At 46.2% G+C, this 21,428-nt stretch overlaps 1 protein-coding gene across 1 annotated transcript in view; it reads right to left on the bottom strand.

The window, feature by feature from the left end:
• Window positions 1–2,697: 2,697 nt before the first annotated feature.
• Window positions 2,698–21,428, bottom strand: part of cryl1 (crystallin, lambda 1) — a 34,338-nt gene continuing 15,607 nt past the window's right edge. Inside the window, exons 7-9 of the mRNA XM_079254833.1 lie at window positions 12,915–13,023; window positions 8,597–8,703; window positions 2,698–3,061 (exon numbers count right to left, since the gene is read on the bottom strand). Of these exons, the coding sequence (XP_079110959.1) occupies window positions 2,957–3,061; window positions 8,597–8,703; window positions 12,915–13,023 (321 nt within the window). The 3' untranslated portion in view covers window positions 2,698–2,956. The remainder of the gene's footprint in view (window positions 3,062–8,596; window positions 8,704–12,914; window positions 13,024–21,428) is intronic.

Here is a 21,428-nt window from a genome sequence, read left to right as displayed (position 1 = left end):
CCTTTCTCACTTAGCTGTGATGATTTCATGTATTTTTTAATGACCTTCTTATGGCCTCAGACAAAGGACTTGTGTCCGTACTTATCTTGCTTGATCTTAGTGCTGCATTTGATACAGTCGATCATAACATTCTGTTACAAAGACTAGAACAGGTGATTGGAATTACAGGTACAGCGTTAAGCTGGTTTAAATCATATTTATCTGATAGACTTCAGTTTGTTCATGTAAATGACAAGTCCCCCTCCCAAACTACAGTAAGTCATGGAGTTCCTCAAGGTTCTGTACTTGGACCAATACTCTTCACGCTATATATGCTCCCTTTAGGCAAAATTATTAGACAGCATGGAATAAACTTTCATTGTTATGCAGATGATACTCAACTATACTTATCCTTTAAACCAGATGAAACAAATCAGCCCAATAGGCTACAAAATTGTCTCATAGACATAAAGACTTGGATGTCTAGAAATTTTCTCCTCTTAAACTCAGATAAGACTGAAGTAATTCTCGTTGGATCTGAAAAACTCAGAGCTAAATTTTCCGGTTTTGTAATGAACCTGGATGGCATTACTTTAGCTTCCAGTGCTACAGTGAGAAACCTTGGAGTAATATTTGACCCTGACCTGTCCTTTGGCCCACATATTAAGCAGGTTACTAAAACAGCCTTCTTTCATTTACGTAATATAGCCAAAATTAGGGACATTCTGTCTTGGAGTGATGCAGAAAAACTGGTTCACGCTTTTGTTACTTCGAGACTAGATTACTGTAACTCTCTATTACTGGGCTGTCCTAAATATGCCCTGAAAAGCCTTCAGCTGATCCAGAATTATGCAGCCAGAGTCCTGACCAGAAGCAGCATGAGAGATCATATTTCTCCAGTTTTAGCCTCTCTTCATTGGCTGCCTGTTGAATCTAGAATAGAATTTAAAAGCCTTCTCCTGACATATAAAGCCCTCCACAACCAGGCACCACTATATATCAAAGACCTCATTGTTCCTTATATACCAAGTAGAGTACTTCGTTCGCAGACTGCAGGCTTACTTGTGGTTCCTAGAGTCTCAAAGAGCCGAGCAGGAGGCAGAGCCTTTGGTCATCAGGCCCCTCTCTTATGGAATAAGCTCCCAGTTAGTGTTAGGGAAGCAGACACCCTTCCCACCTTTAAGACTAGGCTGAAGACTTATCTTTTTGATAAGTCCTATAGCTAGGGATGGTTAGCATCCCTTAGTTATGCTGCTATAGGTTTAGACTGCTGAGGGACATTTCCTGATACACTGAGCTTCTTTCTTTTTCTCTTTATCTCTTTCTTTTACCCCCCCCCCCATAACAGTGTTGCATCATTAACATGTATGTCTCCTGTCTCAGCAGTCTCCCTGGCCGGGAGTAGCAGTTCCTGTTGTCTGTTGTCTTTCTGTCCTCTTCCCCCCACACAGCAGAGGCAGATGGCTGCCTGTCCTGAGCCGGGTTCTGCCGGAGGTTTCCTTCCTGTTAAAAGGGAGTTTTTTTCCTTCCCACTGTTGCCAGTGTGCTTGCTCAGGATGGGAGATTGAGTTGGACTCAACTCAATCTGTTGGTTTCCTTATATAGGCTGTTATGAATTGGCCTTCATTATGTTTTCCCCTCTGTCTGTAAAGCGTCTTGAGATGGCATTGCCGTGATTTGACGCTATATAAATAAAGTTGAATTGAATTGAAAAGTTGAATTGTAATGTCCAGTCTTTTCAAAAGTAACATCAGGAAGATCTGTCAGGGAAGATTTGGTGTCATTTGTTATTTCTGGTGCCTTCCTCGCACATGACGTGTACTGTACGGGCAGCATGTTGTGATTATCGCCAGATACAGCCATCAGGCTCACATGATGGTCACTCCGATCAGACATCTCCATGAAATGAAATCTTCCACACAATCTGAGCCGAAACGTTGCAGTAAGCATGAACTCCTCTTGAAACTCGTGATGTGTTTCCAGGTCTTGTTTTCTGTGCTGTAACTTTCTCATAACACATATTATTCATTTGTTTTAGTGGAGTAGAATTAGAGCCAACCAACACTACAGAACTCTGTATAAATATGTACAATCCTGACAGCCTTTTAATCCAGTGGTTCTTCATCCTGGTTCCTGGGGCCCACTGTCCTGCATGTGTTATAGGTGACCCTACCATTATCAGGTTTTCATCTGCATCAGGTGTGCTGGAGTTGGTAGGAGCTAAAGCATGCAGGGCAGTGGTCCCCGATGACCACTGTTTTAATTCATGACAAGTGAACATGAGAAGATCCAGTCATCCATTTTCTGAGCAGCTTTGTCCAATTCAGGGTCACGGGGAAGCTGGAGCCTATCCCAGCAGTCATTGGGCGAAAGGCAGGGTACACCCTGAACAGCTCGCCAGTCCATCACAGAGACAGACACCCACTCACACTCACTGAGAGGGACAATTTAGAGTAACCAATCAAGCTGACATAGACGGTGGGAGAAAGCTGGAGTACCCAGAGAGAAAACCCACGCGTACACTGGGAGAACCGGTAAACGCCACACAGGAAGGCGACTGTTCGAACCTCCCTCCAGCAGCCTCTATGGTTTGCACTGTCCACTACGCCACTGTGTAGACCACATGACACCATGTGAAAATAATATCATGGTTTTTATTGATCAGAACATTGTAGACACTGAAAGTTGTGCAGCACAAGCTGGAAACTTTCACCCCATCAGAACATCAGCAGATCTACAAAAAGCAACATTCCTCGAACGGTCATTAACTGTGTTGTCATAGCTGTGGTGGGACATACACACTGATGACAGCAGAAATGTTCACAAAGCTTCAGCTTATTTTTATTTTGTGTTGGTAGAAAAATCAACTGAAGTGATCACTGACATTATTAGCAAAATGAGATTTTTTACATATTTTTGTTCTCAGTCGGCATTCAGTCACATTGTTCTGGTGTCTGGAACCTGAGTGATGAAGACCTCAGTGGTCCTTCTTCAGCTTGGCCAGATGCATGAGGAACTGGTCCCTCCTCTCCTTCCTGGCGGACAGATGCTGTTGGTCACTGGGAATCAGCTCGCACATCTCCTGTGAGGAGGGAGGGCAAAGGGGGGGGGGGGTAAGTGTGGCTGATGTGGCGTCCATGTTGGACTTCCTCATGTGCTGCACAACATCGAATGAAGAAAAGCTGATAAGTCTATAGATTTATTTTCTTTCTTTGATTTTTTCGCTTTCTTTCTTAAAAAAAAAAAAAAAAAAAAAGGAAAATAGGATCACAAGAGAGCTTGTTGGACATCTTCGCACTTGGGACTCCATTTGTCTTTCAAGTGTTGAAAGTGTTGAAATGAACCATCTTTGCATATAAACTGAATAAGTTGGTAGCTTTTTCTTTTACTTTTCTGATAATATAAATGTTTATAGACTGAAATAAAGATGCATTAAAGACCCGACAGAAAACATTCTCATGACTGCCATGCTTGGCGCTGTGCTACGTCAGGTGATGCACGTCTTTACGGATGGATGTACCTCCCTAATCTTAAAAAACTTAGGTTCTCTGCAAATTGCAAACAAAACCAGATTGAAAGCCTGATGAATCAACATTTTATTCACAATAGAAGACAGGAAAAATAAGAGATGTTGTGAGATGTTTTATTATAAAAAAACAAAACAAAAAAAAAACATGACCTCCTCTTAAATTTGAACATGTCTATAAAAAAGGTGCGAACGTGGCCGTGATTACTGCTATGCTGCGCCTCATTTTCGTCTAACAACTGTCTACAAACATCTGGGAACTGTCCCCTTTTAATGGTCTGATACAGGATTCCAGCGGCTTCTTTGTCATCTATTCTTTTCTTAATTTGCTAAATGTTTTCCAGTTCAACACCTGGACTCCTCCACTACTGAAACCATGCCTCTGTAATAAACGTAGCACTTTAGCATTGATGTGCTGAAATAAGGAAAACCTTCCCTGAAAAACGCATCACCTGTTGCTATAAAACCTGTCTATACCTTTCAGATGTACACGATGTCAGTTCTATAGACACTAACACATCCTCAGATACATCAAAGATACAGACTTTAAACTGCTTGTTGGTCTTTCTGCTCTTCAGTTCAGAGGACACGCTATCCATGATGTCCTCCCACACTTTCTTTTTAAGACCAGTAACATTATTATCACCCTCCATCTTGGAGAAGTGTTTCCACCATAAAAATCAAGAAAGGTTCATGTTTTTCATTACATATGAAATGTTTTACTTTCAATGTTTGTTTTCATCTATAGCGAATGAAATATTGCTCAATAAGACAATTTCTTTTTAACACCCCGTGTCCCAACTTTTCTGGATTGGGATTCTACACTCCACTCCAGCGTCAGGAAGGAGGCTGATTTTATACATCCATCCATCCATCCATCCATCCATCTTCTGCCGCTTATCCGGGGTCGGGTCGCGGGGGCAGCAGCCTAAGCAGGGAAGCCCAGACTTCCCTCTCCCCAGCCACATTTGCCAACTCTGCGGGGGGGATCCCGAGGCGTTCCCAGGCCAGCCGAGAGATGTAATCCCTCCAGCGTGTCCTGGGTCTTCCCCGGGGTCTCCTCCCCGAGGGACGTGCCTGGAACACCTCACCAGGGAGGCGTCCAGGAGGCATCCTGACCAGATGCCCGAGCCACCTCAACTGGTTCCTCTCGATGCGAAGGAGCAGCGGCTCTACTCTGAGCCCCTCCCGGATGACTGAGCTCCTCACCCTATCTCTAAGGGAGAGCCCGGCCACCCTGCGGAGGAAACTCATTTTAGCCGCCTGTATACGAGATCTCGTTCTTTCGGTCACGACCCACAGCTCATGACCATAGGTGAGGGTAGGAACGTAGATCGACTGATAAATCGAGAGCTTCGCCTTCTGGCTCAGCTCCTTCTTCACCACGACAGACCGGCGCAGAGCCCGCATTACTGCAGACGCCGTACCGATCCGTCTGTCGATCTCACGCTCCATCCTTCCCTCACTCGTGAACAAGACCCCGAGATATTTAAACTCCTCCACTTGAGGCAGGACCTGACTCCCGACCCGGAGAGGGCAATCCACCCTATTCCGGCTGAGGACCATGGTCTCAGATTTTGAGGTGCTGATTCTCATCCCAGCCGCTTCACACTCGGCCGCGAATCGCTCAAGCGAGAGCTGGAGATCACGACCAGATGAAGCCAACAGGACCACGTCATCCGCAAAAAGCAGGGACCCAATCCTGAGGCCACCAAGTCGGATCCCCTCAACCCCTCGGCTGCGCCTAGAAATTGTCCATATAAGTTATGAACAGAATCGGTGATAAAGGGCAGCCTTGGCGGAGTCCAACCCTCACCGGAAACGAATCCGACTTACTACCGGCAATGCGGACCAAGCTCTGACACCTGTCGTACAGGGACCGGACAGCTCGTACAAGGGGGTCCGGTACCCCATACTCCCGGAGTACCCCCCACAGGAGCCCCCGGGGGACACGGTCGAATGCCTTCTCCAGGTCCACAAAGCACATGTAGACTGGTTGAGAAAACTCCCATGCCCCCCCCAGGACCCCAGAGAGGGTATAGAGCTGGTCCACTGTTCCGCGACCAGGACGAAAACCACACTGCTCCTCCTCAATCCGGGATTCGACCCTCCTCTCCAGGACCCCTGAATAGACCTTACCAGGGAGGCTGAGGAGTGTGATTCCCCTGTAATTGGAACACACCCTCCGGTCCCCCTTCTTAAAAAGGGGGACCACCACCCCAGTCTGCCAATCCAGCGGTACTGCCCCCGATGTCCACGCGATGCTGCAGAGGCGTGTCAGCCAGGACAGCCCCATAGCATCCAGAGCCTTAAGGAACTCCGGGCGGATCTCATCCACCCCCGGGGCCTTGCCGCCAAGGAGCTTTTTGACCACCTCAGCGACTTCAGCCCCAGAGATAGGAGAGTCCACCCCTGAGTCCACCAGCTCTGCTCCCTCATGGGAAGACGTGTTGGTAGGATTGAGGAGGACTTCGAAGTATTCCCTCCACCGACCCACAACGTCCCGAGTTGAGGTCAGCAGCACCCCATCTCCACTGTACACAGTATTGATGGAGCACTGCTTCCCCCCCTGAGCCGCCGGATGGTGGACCTGAATCTCCTCGAAGCCGTCCAGAAGTCTTTCTCCATGGCCTCGCCAAACTCCTCCCATGCCCGAGTTTTTGCCTCGGCAACGGCCGAAGCCGCATGCCGCTTAGCCCGCCGGTACCCATCAGCTGCCTCCAGAGTCCCACAGGCCAAGAAGGCCCGATAGAACTCCTTCTTCAGCTTGACGGCATCCCTCACTGCTGGTGTCCACCAACGAGTCCTGGGATTACCGCCACGACAGGCACCAACGACCTTGCAGCCACAGCTCCGGCCGGCCGCCTCAGCAATAGAGGCACGGAACACAGCCCATTCGGACTCAATGTCCCCCGCCTCACCCGGGACATGTTCGAAGCTCTGCTGAAGGTGGGAGTTGAAGCTCGCTCTGACAGGGGACTCAGCCAGACGTTCCCAGCAGACCCTCACAACACGTTTGGGCCTGCCAGCTCTGACCGGCTTCCTCCCCCACCATCTGAGCCAACTCACCACCAGGTGGTGATCAGTTGACAGCTCCGCCCCCCTCTTCACCCGAGTGTCCAAGGCATGTGGCCGCAGGTCCGACGATACGACTACAAAGTCGATCATTGAACTGCGGCCCAGGGAATCCTGATGCCAGGTGTACATATGGACACTCTTATGCTGGAACATGGTGTTCGTTATAGACAATCCATGACGAGCACAGAAGTCCAATAACAAAACACCATTTGGGTTCAGAGGGGGGGGACCATGCCTCCCAATCACTCCCCTCCAGGTCTCACTGTCATTGCCCACGTGAGCATTGAAGTCCCCCAGCAGAACAATGGAGTCCCCAGAAGGAGCACCCTCCAGCACTCCCTCCAAGGACCCCAGAAAGGGTGGGTACTCTGAACTGCTGTTCGGCGCATAAGCACAGACAACAGTCAGGACCCGTCCCCCCACCCGGAGGCGGAGGGAAACTACCCTTTCATCCACCGGGGTAAACCCCAACGTGCAGGCACCAAGCTGGGGGCTGATGAGAATGCCCACACCAGCTCGGCGCCTCTCACCATGAGCAACTCCAGAGTGGAAGAAGGTCCAGCCCCTCTCGAGGGTACTGGTTCCAGAGCCCAAGCCATGCGTCGAGGTGAGTCCAACTATATCTAGTCGGAACCGCTCAACCTCGCGCACCAGCTCAGGCTCCTTCCCCACCAGAGAGGTGACGTTCCACGTCCCTAGAGCCAGCTTCTGCAGCCGGGGATCGGACCGCCAGGGTCCCCGCCCCTTGCTGCCGCCCAGCTCACATTGCACCCGACCCCTACGGCTCCTCCCGCAGATGGTGAGCCCACGGGAGGCGGGGCCCATGTAACCCTTTCGGGCTGAGCCCGACCGGGCCCCATGGGGGAAGGCCCGGCCACCAGACGCTCGCTCTCGTACCCCGCCTCCAGGCCTGGCTCCAGAGGGGGGTCCCGGTAACCCGCGTCCGGGCAAGGGAACAGTCATGCCCAGGTTGGTCGTCATCATAGGGGTCTATGAGCCGTGCTTGGTCTGGTCCCTCCCCTAGACACCTGTTTGCCATGGGTGACCCTACCAGAGGCATAAAGCCCCCGACAACATAGCTGCTAGGATCTTCGGGACGCACAAACCCCTCCACCACGATAAGGTGACGGCTCAGGGAGCCCTCTGACCGGCCCTCTGACCATCCAGTCCTATGAAATGTACACATGGAACATAAGTGTGAACAAAATTAGACATACAGCTCCAGATGTCCTTTGCATGGAGACTCATGATGTATCAGATCATTCCAAAGTGGCCAAAATGTCTTTGGATTCCTCATTTGGAAATGTTTCAATGCAGTATCAGTTTGGCCTTTAAATATGTTGAATCCTAATTTGTTTTTTCCAACTTTCTGACAAAATCCAGAGCTCCCTGAAATCCAGAGCTTCAAATTTGAATCTTTTCAAGGCAAATGCCTGACTGTAAAAAGGGAGAAAGGATTTCACACACATCAGAACTTGGACATGGCAACAGGCCTGAATGGACTACCAGACGACTTTGGAGACATACAAAGAGCTATGTGGAACAGAGGTATTACTGACTGTCTGGTCCTACTGCAGGACAGTCAGAATATAATAAAGCCTTCACACTCACAGAACGTCAGATAAATCAGTGTCACATATCTTAATCTCTTCATATATGCTGAATATCCTCAGTGTGAACAAGTTTCCAAGCAAAGCCACAAGCAATAGAAACAAGATCAGCAACTCTTGTCCTCTGAACTTGTTCAACTTTGACTATTTATTGCTGCGTCCTCACACGCTGACCTTCTGTGGCGAATATCTGAACAGCCTGTAAGAGCATGTGACTATGAAATGTCTACAGAGCTGTATGGCACCAAGTTAGGAGCAACTACTGACGTTTATTCAAGCAGAACTAAAGACACCGTCATCTAGTTACAAAGTAATCATAAATTAGAGAAACTTTCAAATTAAATGTAGTAGATTATTTGACCTGATCGAATAAACTAAGGCTGTTTTATTTCACTCCAGTTACCTTAGTGATGCTTTTGGCCCCTTCACTGAAGAAGTCAGGTACAGGCCCAAAGGAAGTCAGGACCCTCCTTATGCCCTCCCCATATCGCTTCATATAGTCTTCCAAACCTGTGCATGGGGACAGCAGGTCATTATACAACAACATAATTTCCCTTCAGGGAATATTAACATATCAAAAACCAAAATAACATCATATCCACTTAACTGAACCAAACATTGATGTCAAGCTGATAAATATTCAACAAAAAAAGTGTTCTGGTGAAGGAGAACAATGTCGTAGCGTTTGGGACAGAACCCTATTTTGATGGTTTCTTCCCCCTTTACAGCATATAATCTATATTATATACATGTATATAATATTTAAATTAACCACAAATAGGGAGTCAAACATCTTGTGTGAGGGAGAATAAGAAGGCCCGGGCTCCTCTGCGCTGCTTGTTTGACCTCTGGTACAACATGGGGCATCCCTAATCTTTCCCTGTTCACACAGATGTTAAATTATGCTTGTAAAGCATAACCAAATTAATACAATATGTAAGATGTGTTTAATGGATTTATTTTCATACAACTGAGAAATATGTTGTGGATTTCTTCAGTCAAAAGGAAAAGAACCTAAAGCATTATGTTGCAATATGCATTTCCAAGATAAATACATGGAAATCAGTCTGCAGTTAAAAGAGGTGCTTGCAGAGCACCCGGAGGAAAATGAATTGGAAGAACCATCACAGAAAGAAAAACCCCTGCATGCAATGCACCAATAGTGGAAGTGGATGATATGAACATGTCCTACTGATGGCTAGAAAAGGCTGAACTGAAAGACAGAGGCACTAATCCTGGCTGCACAAGAGCAAGTCTCCAGAACCAGAGCCCAGATTTCCCACACCAGGCAGGATCCCAGCTGCAGGCTGTGCCTAGAGGCCCTTGAAACAATCCAGCATCTAACAGCAGGCTATGAGATACTGGTAGGGAAGGAATACATGGATCGACATCAACAAGCAGCCAGCAAATTGTACAGAAACACCTGTGCAAAATAAAGACTGGAGACCACTAAGTCACATCGGGAAACACCTCCTGAGATGGTGGGGATCCTGTAGGACTGCCAGATACAGCCTGACAAAGTGGGAATGGCAACCATCACCATGTTTGTCCATGTGATCACTGATATGCAGCAGAGGAATGCTGTTGCCTTGGATGTAACCATTCCCAATGATGGCAGCATCAGGAACGAGGAACGGGCTCATGAAAGAGCTGGCGAAAGCCTGGAAGATGAAGGCAGCCGTAGTGCATGTGATCATCTGAGTGATGGGGGGGCAGAGTCCCACACACTTGATAAGCTCCAACGGATACCTGGAGAAACGTCATCTCCATCCACAAGAGATTAATGTTAGGAACATTTAGGATACTGCACAGGATCCTCAAGCTCCCAGCCTCCCAGGTAGAAACCCCGAGCCTGGAATGAACAGCCAGGGGGGATGGGGATGGGGGGAGTGGGTGAGGGAAGGGTATACAGATATACATATAAAATGTCGTTATTACAGAACCTTTCCTGTCGTTGATGCCAGAATGATTCTGTTTTTATTATAAATGTTTTTATCATGTTCAGAATGTAGATTTTCAGCTGTAAAATAAAATTCTTCATTGTTCATGATGATCTTTGTCATTTAGGTTTGTGATTATTTCATACAACACTGAACAAACATCCTTATGAAGCTGTGATACCGTTTAGCTTTCATATTCCTTATAATTATCATGTAATAACTGTTTGCTACTCGCTTTACAACAAAGCCACGAGCAGCCCAGATTCTTACGTTATTGTTCTTCATTAAAATGTTTGCTGAGAGTTCGATGCCTTTTAAATAACTTACTAATCTCCTTTCAGAGGTTTTTTTTAAAAGTTTAACTTTCAGAGATTTATCATCTATTAATCTTTAGAGGGGACAAATAATTTGCCTACTCAATGATTTAAGTTCTGCCCAAACAAAAATGTTAAAGATTAATAAATAGATTTCTGCCTTTCCTTCCCTGCAGGCCCTGTTGGATTTGCTCAGCTGGGGAAAAAATATCACATGAGTTGAACAGATTAAGTATATCTGTCTTTTTTTCTTTACATCTGCAGTATTTTTTCTTTTTTTTTTTTTGTTTGTAAAATATCAATAACATGAAAAATAAATCTGATAACAGAATATATAAGCTGCCAGCTTTGCATCAAATGCTTTATACAGCTAAATCAAGCATCCCTCGGAGTTTTATTGGTGAGTTTAAATGTTAAAAATCTCAGATAATGATTTGTGAAGCAACGCAGTGACGATGATGAGGCAAAAAGTACCATAAAGAGGGCCAGCAGTACGGTCTGTTGACATTCCTGTGATAAGAAATGCAGCAGGTGAAGACTGGATGTTTGCAGCATTACTAAACCACAGTGGAAAACTCTGGAATAAACTTAAAAGAATGTGTCCGAACTGCTTCACAGCAGCTCTTTAAGTGAGACAGGTCAGAGGGACTCCATTTAAAACCCTCCTATCACACTGAAATGAAGTTTCACACCACATTTTAAAGCGTGACACTTTATTTAAACACACAAGCTTTAAAAAATAAATAAAAAAGAAATAATAAATGAAAGCTTTTTGTGTTTTATTTTACTTTTCTTCTTTTTGTAAAAACTTGTTCCCAAAATGTAACAACAGTGTTGCAAGGCAGCTGCACTTGCAGCCGTATCGCTTTGTCCTCGAGGTGAACTTGGAATGTTTGCATCAAGCTCAGTGGGACTGACTCTATGTGACACGGCAGTGTGATAACTACCATAAACCTTCAACCAAACCTCTAATCTGGATGGTACTTGTGCTATTTCAAGCTGTTTGCTTTGTTTTCAATGAAACCACAATGCTGTTGTTGGCTTCCTGCAAAAACTCCTAAAAACATTAATTCTATGTTCTACTTTTATTTCTTTTGCATATTACACATCAGTTAACACCAGTTTTGGTTGAAGGAAGTAAATCTTACTGTTTTAATCTTCAGCTAAACAAAAAACAGAATTAAGGATTCATCAGGGTTACAACCTACATAAATATGTCATATCATCGCTTTTTTGTCCTGCGTTGGTTGCTTCTTTATCAAGAACCTGAGCTGTAATCAGATCAAATGGTGGTTACAATATTTTCCACTTGTCTCCAAGTTCGCAAGAAAGTGACACAAAATCTCCACAAAAAAAAAAAAAACCCAAACTTCTCCTCCGTCCTTGGATCAGTATCTTCTTCTCACCAGCACAGTTGCTTACTCTGCTAAAAGTCATGTCCAACAATTTCTGCAGAGTCAGATTGCTGCTGGAGAAGTGGATCAAAGTTGGGAATGCGTTTTAAAATGTCTTTTTGTTTGTTTCAAAGCCTCCTGTGCTTTTAGTGAACTGCTCCTTTAAAGGACATTGTTCTCCTGTGCAGGTAGATAGTTTCCAAAAGCATTCAGGTAGCGCAGGAGAGACAGAGAGCCTGGGTGCTCAGGTATCTGATTGGAGCGATCTAAAGACTTGAAATCAGTACAAGAGGAGTCTTAGCAATCTTCTGAGAACATGATCATCGTACTGAAGGAAAAAAAACTTTTAAAAAAGGTCTAGTACTGTAACTACAGGTAGAGCTGGCACCTGGTTTGAAGGCCGTGATGAGGGCTGTGTGAGTTTTGGATTACTGGTGTGAGGGAGTGCATTCAGCTACCCATCAAAAGACTGCTTTGTTCAGTCAGAGTGTACTCTGTGTGTGTGTGTGTGTGTGTGTGTGTGTGTGTGTGTGTGTGTGTGTATACATAGTCAGGGTTACCCTCTGGGTTTCACACTCCCCTTTGATATTCTCCATCCCCCTGAGGTTTCATTCTCACTGTGACACACTGGAGCGTCATGGTGTTGTATCGTACTTGTATGTTGTGTAGAGATATCTCAGCAACATACATGTCCAGGAATTATCAGTTTTGTTTCAGCAGTGAATTACTCTGAGCTTTTCATGCTCACTGCAACAGTTGTGTTACAGGAACAAACACAGGAGTAAAAGAAGTTAACTGGGGTTGGATCGGACATTTCTAATTGTCTAAAGTGTTTAAAACTCTGTTTAAGTTTGGGTGGAATGAAGCTTCTTCTATGACAAAAACATCCATGTATGCTGGCAGTGAGAAAACTGACACATTCTGTCTCTTAGCCATGATTTCAAGGCTATAATCACATGTCATTTCTTTCTTTTAAGATCCTCTTTTGGCCTTTCCCATGAAGAAAGAATTGGTTATAACGGGTTTATTACCTGATGACTGTATGTATGGGAAATTAACAGGGAAGCCGTTACCTTCAGGTGCATTCAGGTGCATTGTTTCCATGGGACCTATCAAGGCGTAACGCATTCCCAGTCCCTCTGACATCACCAGGTCGATGTCCTTGACTGAGATAACACCGTCCTGATGGAGTGAGACGGGAAAAAGAAGCAGCTTATTTAACTGATTAACAGAAATCTCGTTTTTTTTTTTTTTTTTATTCTCTTCAGGTCAGTCAGTAAATCTGGTTTCTGGCACTTTCTCCCAGAAGTTACTCGGTTCAGGGTGTGATAGAGATGACACCATTATTTCTTAATTGCATCATGACTATCAGACCCTCGGATTTAAACCTGAACTGGAGATCAGATTTAAATCTGAGGATCTGACAACACATTTTCAATGCCACAAAGTCATGGCTTCTCATCGCCGCCATTTTGGACCAAATTCTCTTTGATCCTATCAGACTACTTCTAGCATTTCCCTAATCAGGCAACTCTGTGTCCTCAGGATTAAGTACAAGGGAGGGGAGAGCTGAGGATGGAGGGATGGAAGGAAGGAAAGATGGAGGGAGTGGTTTAGATATCTTTTGGGTTTGAGATGCCTGTTGGCCGACCACTGAGGAAACAGATACAGAGAGTAGGGTGAGCAAGAGGAGAGGGACAGGGTCGCCTTTGTTTGACTCCTGCATCCAACAACGAGTCTGTTATCTGAGCAAAGTGGGTTGGTGGGTGGGGTCTTTTCTCCAATGTAATCACTGGGGGTAACGAGGCGCTTTCTCAGCCACTCTGCTTTCCAACGCTGGCCCTGACTCAAGGATCATTTTCTGGGTTTGTGTGTGTATTTAGAGGGGTGAAGGAGGGTCCTGTTATGTAAGTAGGATCACAAGGCTCTTGTCTGACCACAGGCCTTGACGTTCAGTGTTGAACGCCCAGTCTGCTTTGATCTTTGACTGTTCGTACTGTTGCTATTTAAGGTTTAAGTAGGGAGTATATGCAGAAAAAACTTTGTGTCCTAACTGATTCTGTCGAACACCAATGAAAACCCTGCAGTGAAAGCTGCACAGTGGAGCTCCAGTTTGTTACCTTGGTTATGACTGATAATGAAGTGATAGCTTGTGTTCAGAGACATTGAAGGAAGAATTCTCACAAAACAAACAGATCTTTTGGTTGTGTGTGGCGATGCAAACATGAACTGAACATCTGAGATGTTTGGGAGAGCTAAGGTGAAACCAGCACTTTAAAAAAAAACATGTTTATTCATATTCTGTTGTAAACCCACAAGTTCTTGATTATAATTTAGGGGCGGAGGGTCATGATTGATCAGTGGAGGTATGTCTACAAAACAGCAGAGAAGTCACAGCCAGCCAACATGCAAAGTAACATTTAAACAGTCATGAGCTCTGTGAAAAGTTGTCCATGTTCTCCCCATGAAGACGTGTGTTCTTTCCAGGTACTCTGGCTCCCCCCCCCCCTCCTCCCCTCTATGTGTTGGTCCTGTCACAGACTGGTGACCTGTCAAGGCCTCTCGCATGAACGTTACTGGGATTGACTCCAGCCTGATTTGGAACAAGTGGCACAAAATAACCTCATGAAAGTTTTCTTAATATAAAAGTACTTTATGCTTGTGACACACACACACACACAAACACACACAATGATCTCATATGGACATGAAGTTAAAGAAATTATATTGATTGTTGTATTAAAATAAGGAATACATTTTAGAATTAAAAAAAGAAAGAAGATTTCAGCATCTTGATGGACACAAGTCGGCTGAAAAGAGTAGGAGGAAGCACTGATGCTTCCTCTACAAACATTTACAGTCACTGGTCTGGAGGATTAATGGACACATTCAGACACTGACTGATTTCTCAGACGTCTTACTTCATAGATGACTGGAAACACTCTCCCTATGAAATCCAGAGTTAATGTGGAGGATATGTTCCCTTTAAGAACATGGTTGGAAAGTTTCAGAACTACACAGTCCATGATGCCTTCTGAGTTGTGTTTAATCACATGTGCATTATTACATTAAAAAGTGCTGAATTAAGCTAGCATCCTTTGCATTTACTGTACATGTTTCTCCTTGTTGTTTTCTCCCTGTTAGCACTGTGTCTCAAAACTGCTGCGATTTCATTTAAACCGACTGATTTATGGTCAGAAATTTGTGACTGAGCTGTTATCCCAGGACTTCAGATGTCAAATGAGCTGCTCGCAAATCATCTTCCAGGAAACCAATCATTTAGTGTGTTTCATATACACATGTAGATTTGGGTGAATTGTTCTGTTTTCAAATCATCATCATAACAAAATATTATTCAACTCCAACACAGTTATGTAGCAGCTATATAGTTGTGTATTGCTTAAAAAAACACACCAGATCACTGTGCAGCCCATGAGCACATACCTGCACGTCCAATCAAACAGTAACATTGAGAATTTTTTATTTGTACACATACCAGGATGTTGCTGTGATGGATGTGAGGTCTTGTTTGTAAGTCCTGCTTATAACTTATAACGCAGTTAAACTGCAGCCAGCGTGCAACGTGCCAATTACGCCCGCCTCTGTCCGATTATGCTCAAACTACCTGGGAAGGTTTTCTTTTAACTATGCAGGGAGATAAAGGGAAGTCATGGGGGAAACTTATTAAATGTTAAGGTTCATCTTCATTTTGTTTTTAGTATTGTTGTAGTGTAGGACAAACAAGGACCCAAGTGCAGATTGGATGTGGATACTAGGACAGGTTTATTGTTCTCCTGGGCAGAATGGTAGGTGGCCAGGCAGGCAGGTTGGCGGGCAGGCAGGCAGGCAGGTTGGCGGGCAGGCAGACAAGAATCATGCACTGGTGACAGGACAGACAGTGTGAAACAAGCAGTTTAAATTCTTAAGCTGAAATGCTGCAATGGCTGTGAGCTGTTACCGCAGATGACAACAATCAGGCGATGACTGGTGAACTGAGCTGGCCTTTTATCTTGCTGCTGCTGCTGATTACCCGATGAGAACCTGGTGTGGACTTGATTGCCAGGGAAACAGGCACACCCACTGCAGCACAGGTCAGAGCAGGAACCACAACAGTACCCCCCCCCTCCACGGGAGCCACCGGGCGACCGAAACTTCTCCAGATTAGCACGACGAAAATCCCGGACCAGGGAGGCATCCAGAATAAAGGAGCGCGGAACCCAGGCACGCTCCTCAGGACCATACCCCTCCCAGTCCACCAGAAACTGGAAGCCACGACCCCGACGCCGCACATCCAGGAGACGCCGGACAGAATAGGCAGGGCGACCCGCCACAAGCCGGGCGGGAGGAGGGGGTCTGGAAGGAGGGACGAGAGGACTAGAGGAAACAGGCTTGAGTTGGGAGACATGGAAAGAAGGGTGGACTCTCATGGAACTGGGGAGTTTCAGTTTGACCACGGTGGGATTAATGATCCGCTCAACCTCAAAAGGACCCAAAAAGCGGGGGGCCAACTTCTTGGCATCAGTACGCAATGGAATGGTCTTTGCTGATAACCAAACCTTTTGGCCAGGTGCGTAATGGGGTCCAGGAGTCCGATGACGATCCGCCATGCGGCGGGTACGTACGGAGGCATGAAGGAGCGCAGTTCGAGCCTTCCTCCAAATCCGTCGACAGCGGCGGATGTGTAGCTGGACCGACGGCACAGAAACCACCACCTCCTGTGCTGGAAACAGGGGCGGCTGATATCCCAGGGAGCATTCGAAAGGTGATAAGCCTGAAGCAGAAGAGGTAAGGGAGTTGTGAGCATACTCTACCCAGTCCAGATGGTCACACCAGGAGGAGGGGTTGGACTCAGCCACACATCTCAGGGCAGTTTCCAGATCCTGATTAGACCTCTCAGCCTGGCCATTGGTCTGGGGATGGAAACCAGACGACAGGCTCACAGTGGCCCCGAGTGAGCGACAAAACGACTTCCATACCTGGGATGTAAATTGGGGTCCTCTGTCTGATACTATGTCTGTGGGCAGACCATGGAGCCGAAAGACATGATGAACAAGTAAGTTGGCTGTCTCCTTGGCAGTAGGAAGTTTGGGAAGGGCAATAAAGTGAACAGCTTTGGAAAAGCGATCAACAACTGTGAGGATGGTGGTGTTACCTCTTGAGGCTGGAAGACCAGTGACGAAGTCCAGAGCAATGTGCGACCAGGGTCTGCTTGGAACAGGTAATGGACGAAGTAATCCCGCAGGTGGCTGATGCGATGACTTACTGCGTGCACACGTCGTACAGGCTGCAACAAACTCCGGACATCTTTATCCATTGTGGGCCACCAGAATCTGCGTCTCAGAAAAGAAAGTGTTCGCACAGAACCAGGGTGGCATGCTAGGCGGGAGGAATGTCCCCACTGGAGGACTTGGGAACGTACAGAATTGGGGACATAAAGGCGGTTACGGGGACCTGTGCCAGGGTCAGGCTGTTGCTGTTGGGCCTCTCTAACCCTGTCCTCCACCTCCCAGGAAACAGCGGCTACAACACAGGTTGCAGGTAAGATGGTATCAGGTGGAACTGCAGTCTTGGGTGGAAATTGGCGAGAGAGAGTCCGGTTTCTGGTTTTTGGACCCAGGTCTGTATGACAGCGTGAAGTGGAATCGATTGAAGAAAAGAGACCAACGGGCCTGTCGGGGATTCATTTGTCTAGCAGACTGTAGGTATTCCAGGTTCTTATGGTCAGTCCAGATGAGGAATGGCACTTTGGATCCCTCCAACCAATGGCGCCACTGCTCCAGGGCGAGTTTGATGGCTAAGAGTTCCCTATCACCGACATGGTAGTTCTGCTCAGCTGGTGTTAGACGTCGAGAGAAAAAGGCACAAGGATGTAACTTCTGAGACTCTGGGGATCGTTGGGACAAGACAGCTCCAACGCCGACATCAGAAGCATCAACCTCCACCACAAATTGATGGTTGAGATCAGGGTGGAGGAGGACAGGAGCAGTGGTGAATAGATCCTTTAACTTGACAAAAGCCTGAGCTGCCAGCTCAGACCAGACAAATGGGACTGTAGGCGATGTAAGTCTTGTCAGGGGAGCTGCGATGCGGCTATAATTGCGAATGAATCTGCGATAAAAATTAGCAAAACCCAAGAAACGTTGCAGCTGCTTGACAGAAGTTGGGACTGGCCATTCGGTAACAGCTTTGACCTTCTCAGGATCTGCTCGGACCTGCCCACTCTCAAAAATGTATCCGAGAAAAGAAACAGTGTTCTTATGAAAATCACACTTCTCGGCCTTAACGAATAGGCGATTCTCCAGAAGTCTCTGCAGGACTTGTCGGACATGTTGTATATGTTCGGTGAGGTTGTGGGAAAAGATGAGGATATCGTCTAAATAGACGAAAACAAAACGGTTCAGGAAGTCTCTCAGCACATCATTAACTAAGGCTTGGAAAACAGCAGGGGCATTACAAAGTCCAAAAGGCATGACTCGATACTCAAAATGGCCGAGTGGGGTCTTTTAGGCTGTCTTCCACTCATCTCCCTCTTTTATCCTGACCAGATGATATGCGTTGCGGAGATCTAGCTTTGTGAAGATTGTTGAGTCATGGAGAGAGTTGAAGGCAGACTCAAGTGGCAGAGGATACTTATTCTTTATGGTTATAGCATTTAATCTCCGGTAGTCAATACAAGGCCGAAGAGAACCATCCTTCTTAGAGACAAAGAAAAAACCTGCGCCAACAGGGGAAGAAGAAGGTCTAATTAAACCAGCAGCCAGCGAATCCGAAATATATTTCTCCATGGCCTCAGTCTCTGGCTTAGAAAGATTGTACAGACGACTGGCTGGCAACGGAGCCCCAGGTAACAAGTCTATGGCGCAGTCATATGGTCGGTGAGGAGGAAGAGAAAGGGCCCTCTCTTTACTGAACACCTCAGCGAGGTCATGGTAGGCTAGAGGAATGTCTGACAAATCCTTAGAAGTGGGACAATGACTGGTAGTGGTTATACCAGATGGGACGGCAGAGTGAAGACAAGTTGCATGACAATAAGAACTCCAGTTAATAATCCTCCCAGTAGTCCAATCCAGATGGGGATTGTGTAACGATAACCAGGGGTGTCCTAAAACCAGGGGTGAATTTGGTGAGTTTACAACAAAGAAACTGATAAACTCCTGGTGATTTCCCGAAACAATTTGTTTAACCGGAACAAACTCTTGGGTGATGGAGTAAAGAATGCTGCCATCCAGAGCCCGGGCAGAAACAGGAGGGAAGAGAGACTCCAGGTCTAGATTAATTCTTGCAGCCCATTCCTTGTCAATAAAGTTTGCTTCAGCTCCAGAATCCACTAAAGCCTGTACTGGATGAGAGAAACCCTTGACATATAGCACCGCTGGAATGAGTGTCTTTGTGTGGGGAATTACCTTTGGAGTGGTGGTCGTCAGTACTCCCACAGCTACTGACGACCCAGATCTTTTGGCCGTTCTGTGCAGACAGCTCTCTGGTGTCCTGGTCTTCCACAATAAAAACAAACGCCGGTGTCCCTCCTCCTCTGTCGTTCCTCCGTGGACAGATGAGCTCGGCCCAGCTGCATGGGCTCCTCGGACTGTGTTGTGCTAGGAAGGGAAGGGCGGACCGCTCCGATGGTGGAGCCAGGAAAATACAGCTCAGAACGAGTCTGCCGCTCTCTGTCTCTCTCCCGTAAGCGGTTGTCCAGCCTTATTGAGAGGGAAACCAGGTCGTCCAGGGAATCTGATGCATCACGGGTGGCAAGCTCATCCTTAAGCCGGCTGCTTAAACCATTTGTGAAGATTCCACAAAGAGCCTGATCATTCCAGCCCGAATCCGCAGCCGCAGTCCTGAAATCCACAGCAAACTCAGCAACACTCATTTTTCCTTGTCGGAGATTAATCAGCCGCTTAACGGCATCGCCCCCTCTCACTGGATGGTCAAACACCTTCTTCATCTCATCCATAAAAGCTGGATAAGACATGTGCCTGAAACCCTGCCGTTCAAACGCTGCTTCTGCCCATGACAAAGCCTTGCCCTCCAGAAGTCCGATGACGTAGGAGATCTTGGATTTGTCACTGGCATAAGTGATGGGCTTCTGGTCAAACACAAGTGAGCATTGGAGTAAGAACCCTCTACATTTACCCAGATCCCCGGCATAAGGTTTGGGGTCCGGGATGTGTGTCTCTCTTACCGGGGTGGCAGAAGCGGTAGGATGCCTGGATGAGTCCGGAACCTGTTGCTGATCGGGAGCAGGCTGTACCAGACCAGCCACATGACTGGTGAGTTGAGACAACTGCGTAAGGATGGTGTGGTAATTCTGGTCCAAAGTTAGAAGCATCTGCTCATGTCGAGCTAAGTGAGCATTCTGACCGGATAGGGCTTGCTGAAGTTGTCCGGCGGCGCCTTCTGGGTTAGAATCTGCTGGATCCATACCTGATGGCCTGATTGTTCTGTTGTAGTGTAGGACAAACAAGGACCCAAGTGCAGATTGGATGCGGATACTAGGACAGGTTTATTGTTCTCCTGGGCAGAATGGTAGGTGGCCAGGCAGGCAGGTTGGCGGGCAGGCAGGCTGGTTGGCGGGCAGGCAGGCAGGTTGGCGGGCAGGCAGGCAGGTTGACGGGCAGGCAGGCAGGCAAGAATCATGCACTGGTGACAGAACAGACAGTTGTGAAACAAGCAGTTTAAATTCTTAAGCTGAAATTCTGCAATGGCTGTGAGCTGTTACCGCAGATGACACAACAATCAGGCGATGACTGGTGAACTGAGCTGGCCTTTTATCTTGCTGCTGCTGCTGATTACCCGATGAGAACCTGGTGTGGACTTGATTGCCAGGGAAACAGGCACACCCACTGCAGCACAGGTCAGAGCAGGAACCACAACAAGTATAGTCAAAACTATACTGATAGTTTTAGCAACACAGTTTTATGATTTGCATTTTTGAGTGTGTTATGTTATTATTTGCATCATTATTTAATAATCATTCAGTGTCTATCAGTTTTTGTGAAGTTTCCTCATGTGCAGCAACATTTGTTCATGTCTCTAAAATCCATTGAGAATATAAGACTCTTGGAAACATTAATGATGAGGTGTTACAGTATAATTTTACTTATTCTTTATTAGGGGTGGGAAAATCGAATCGAAAAATTTAAAATCTGGATTTTTTTGCTTCACAATTTTAAAATCGATTTTTTTTTTTTTCAAATAAATAAATATAATCCATTACAAAACTTCTGTCATTTTTATTGTTTTTATTGATCTCTTAACTTGTCTTCTTGGGCATTATGGCAGCAGAATGATGGTCTGGCTACCTTGTTGTTTTTCCCAATTGAAATCAAGATAAATGATGACCAAATAGAAAGTTTTATACATTTTTCTTGCTTTTTAATCTACAAATATTAGCAATATCGAAGAATTGTGAGAAACGCAATTTAAATCGAATGGGCACCCCAAAAAGATCGGAATTGAATCGAATCGGGACAAAAGCATATCGTCACAGCCCTATTCTTTATACTGATTGGAAAACTGGAAGACATCACTGTTTTCTTCAGCTTGCACACATGTTTCTTTTTTCCTTTGCTTGTGAACACGAGGCT

This window comes from Telmatherina bonti (genome assembly GCF_933228915.1).
Source record: "Telmatherina bonti genome assembly, chromosome: 15".
Classification (NCBI taxonomy): Eukaryota; Metazoa; Chordata; class Actinopteri; order Atheriniformes; family Telmatherinidae; genus Telmatherina; species Telmatherina bonti.
Note: the sequence above shows the minus strand (reverse complement) of the source record. Positions and strands in the feature narration are given on the sequence as shown.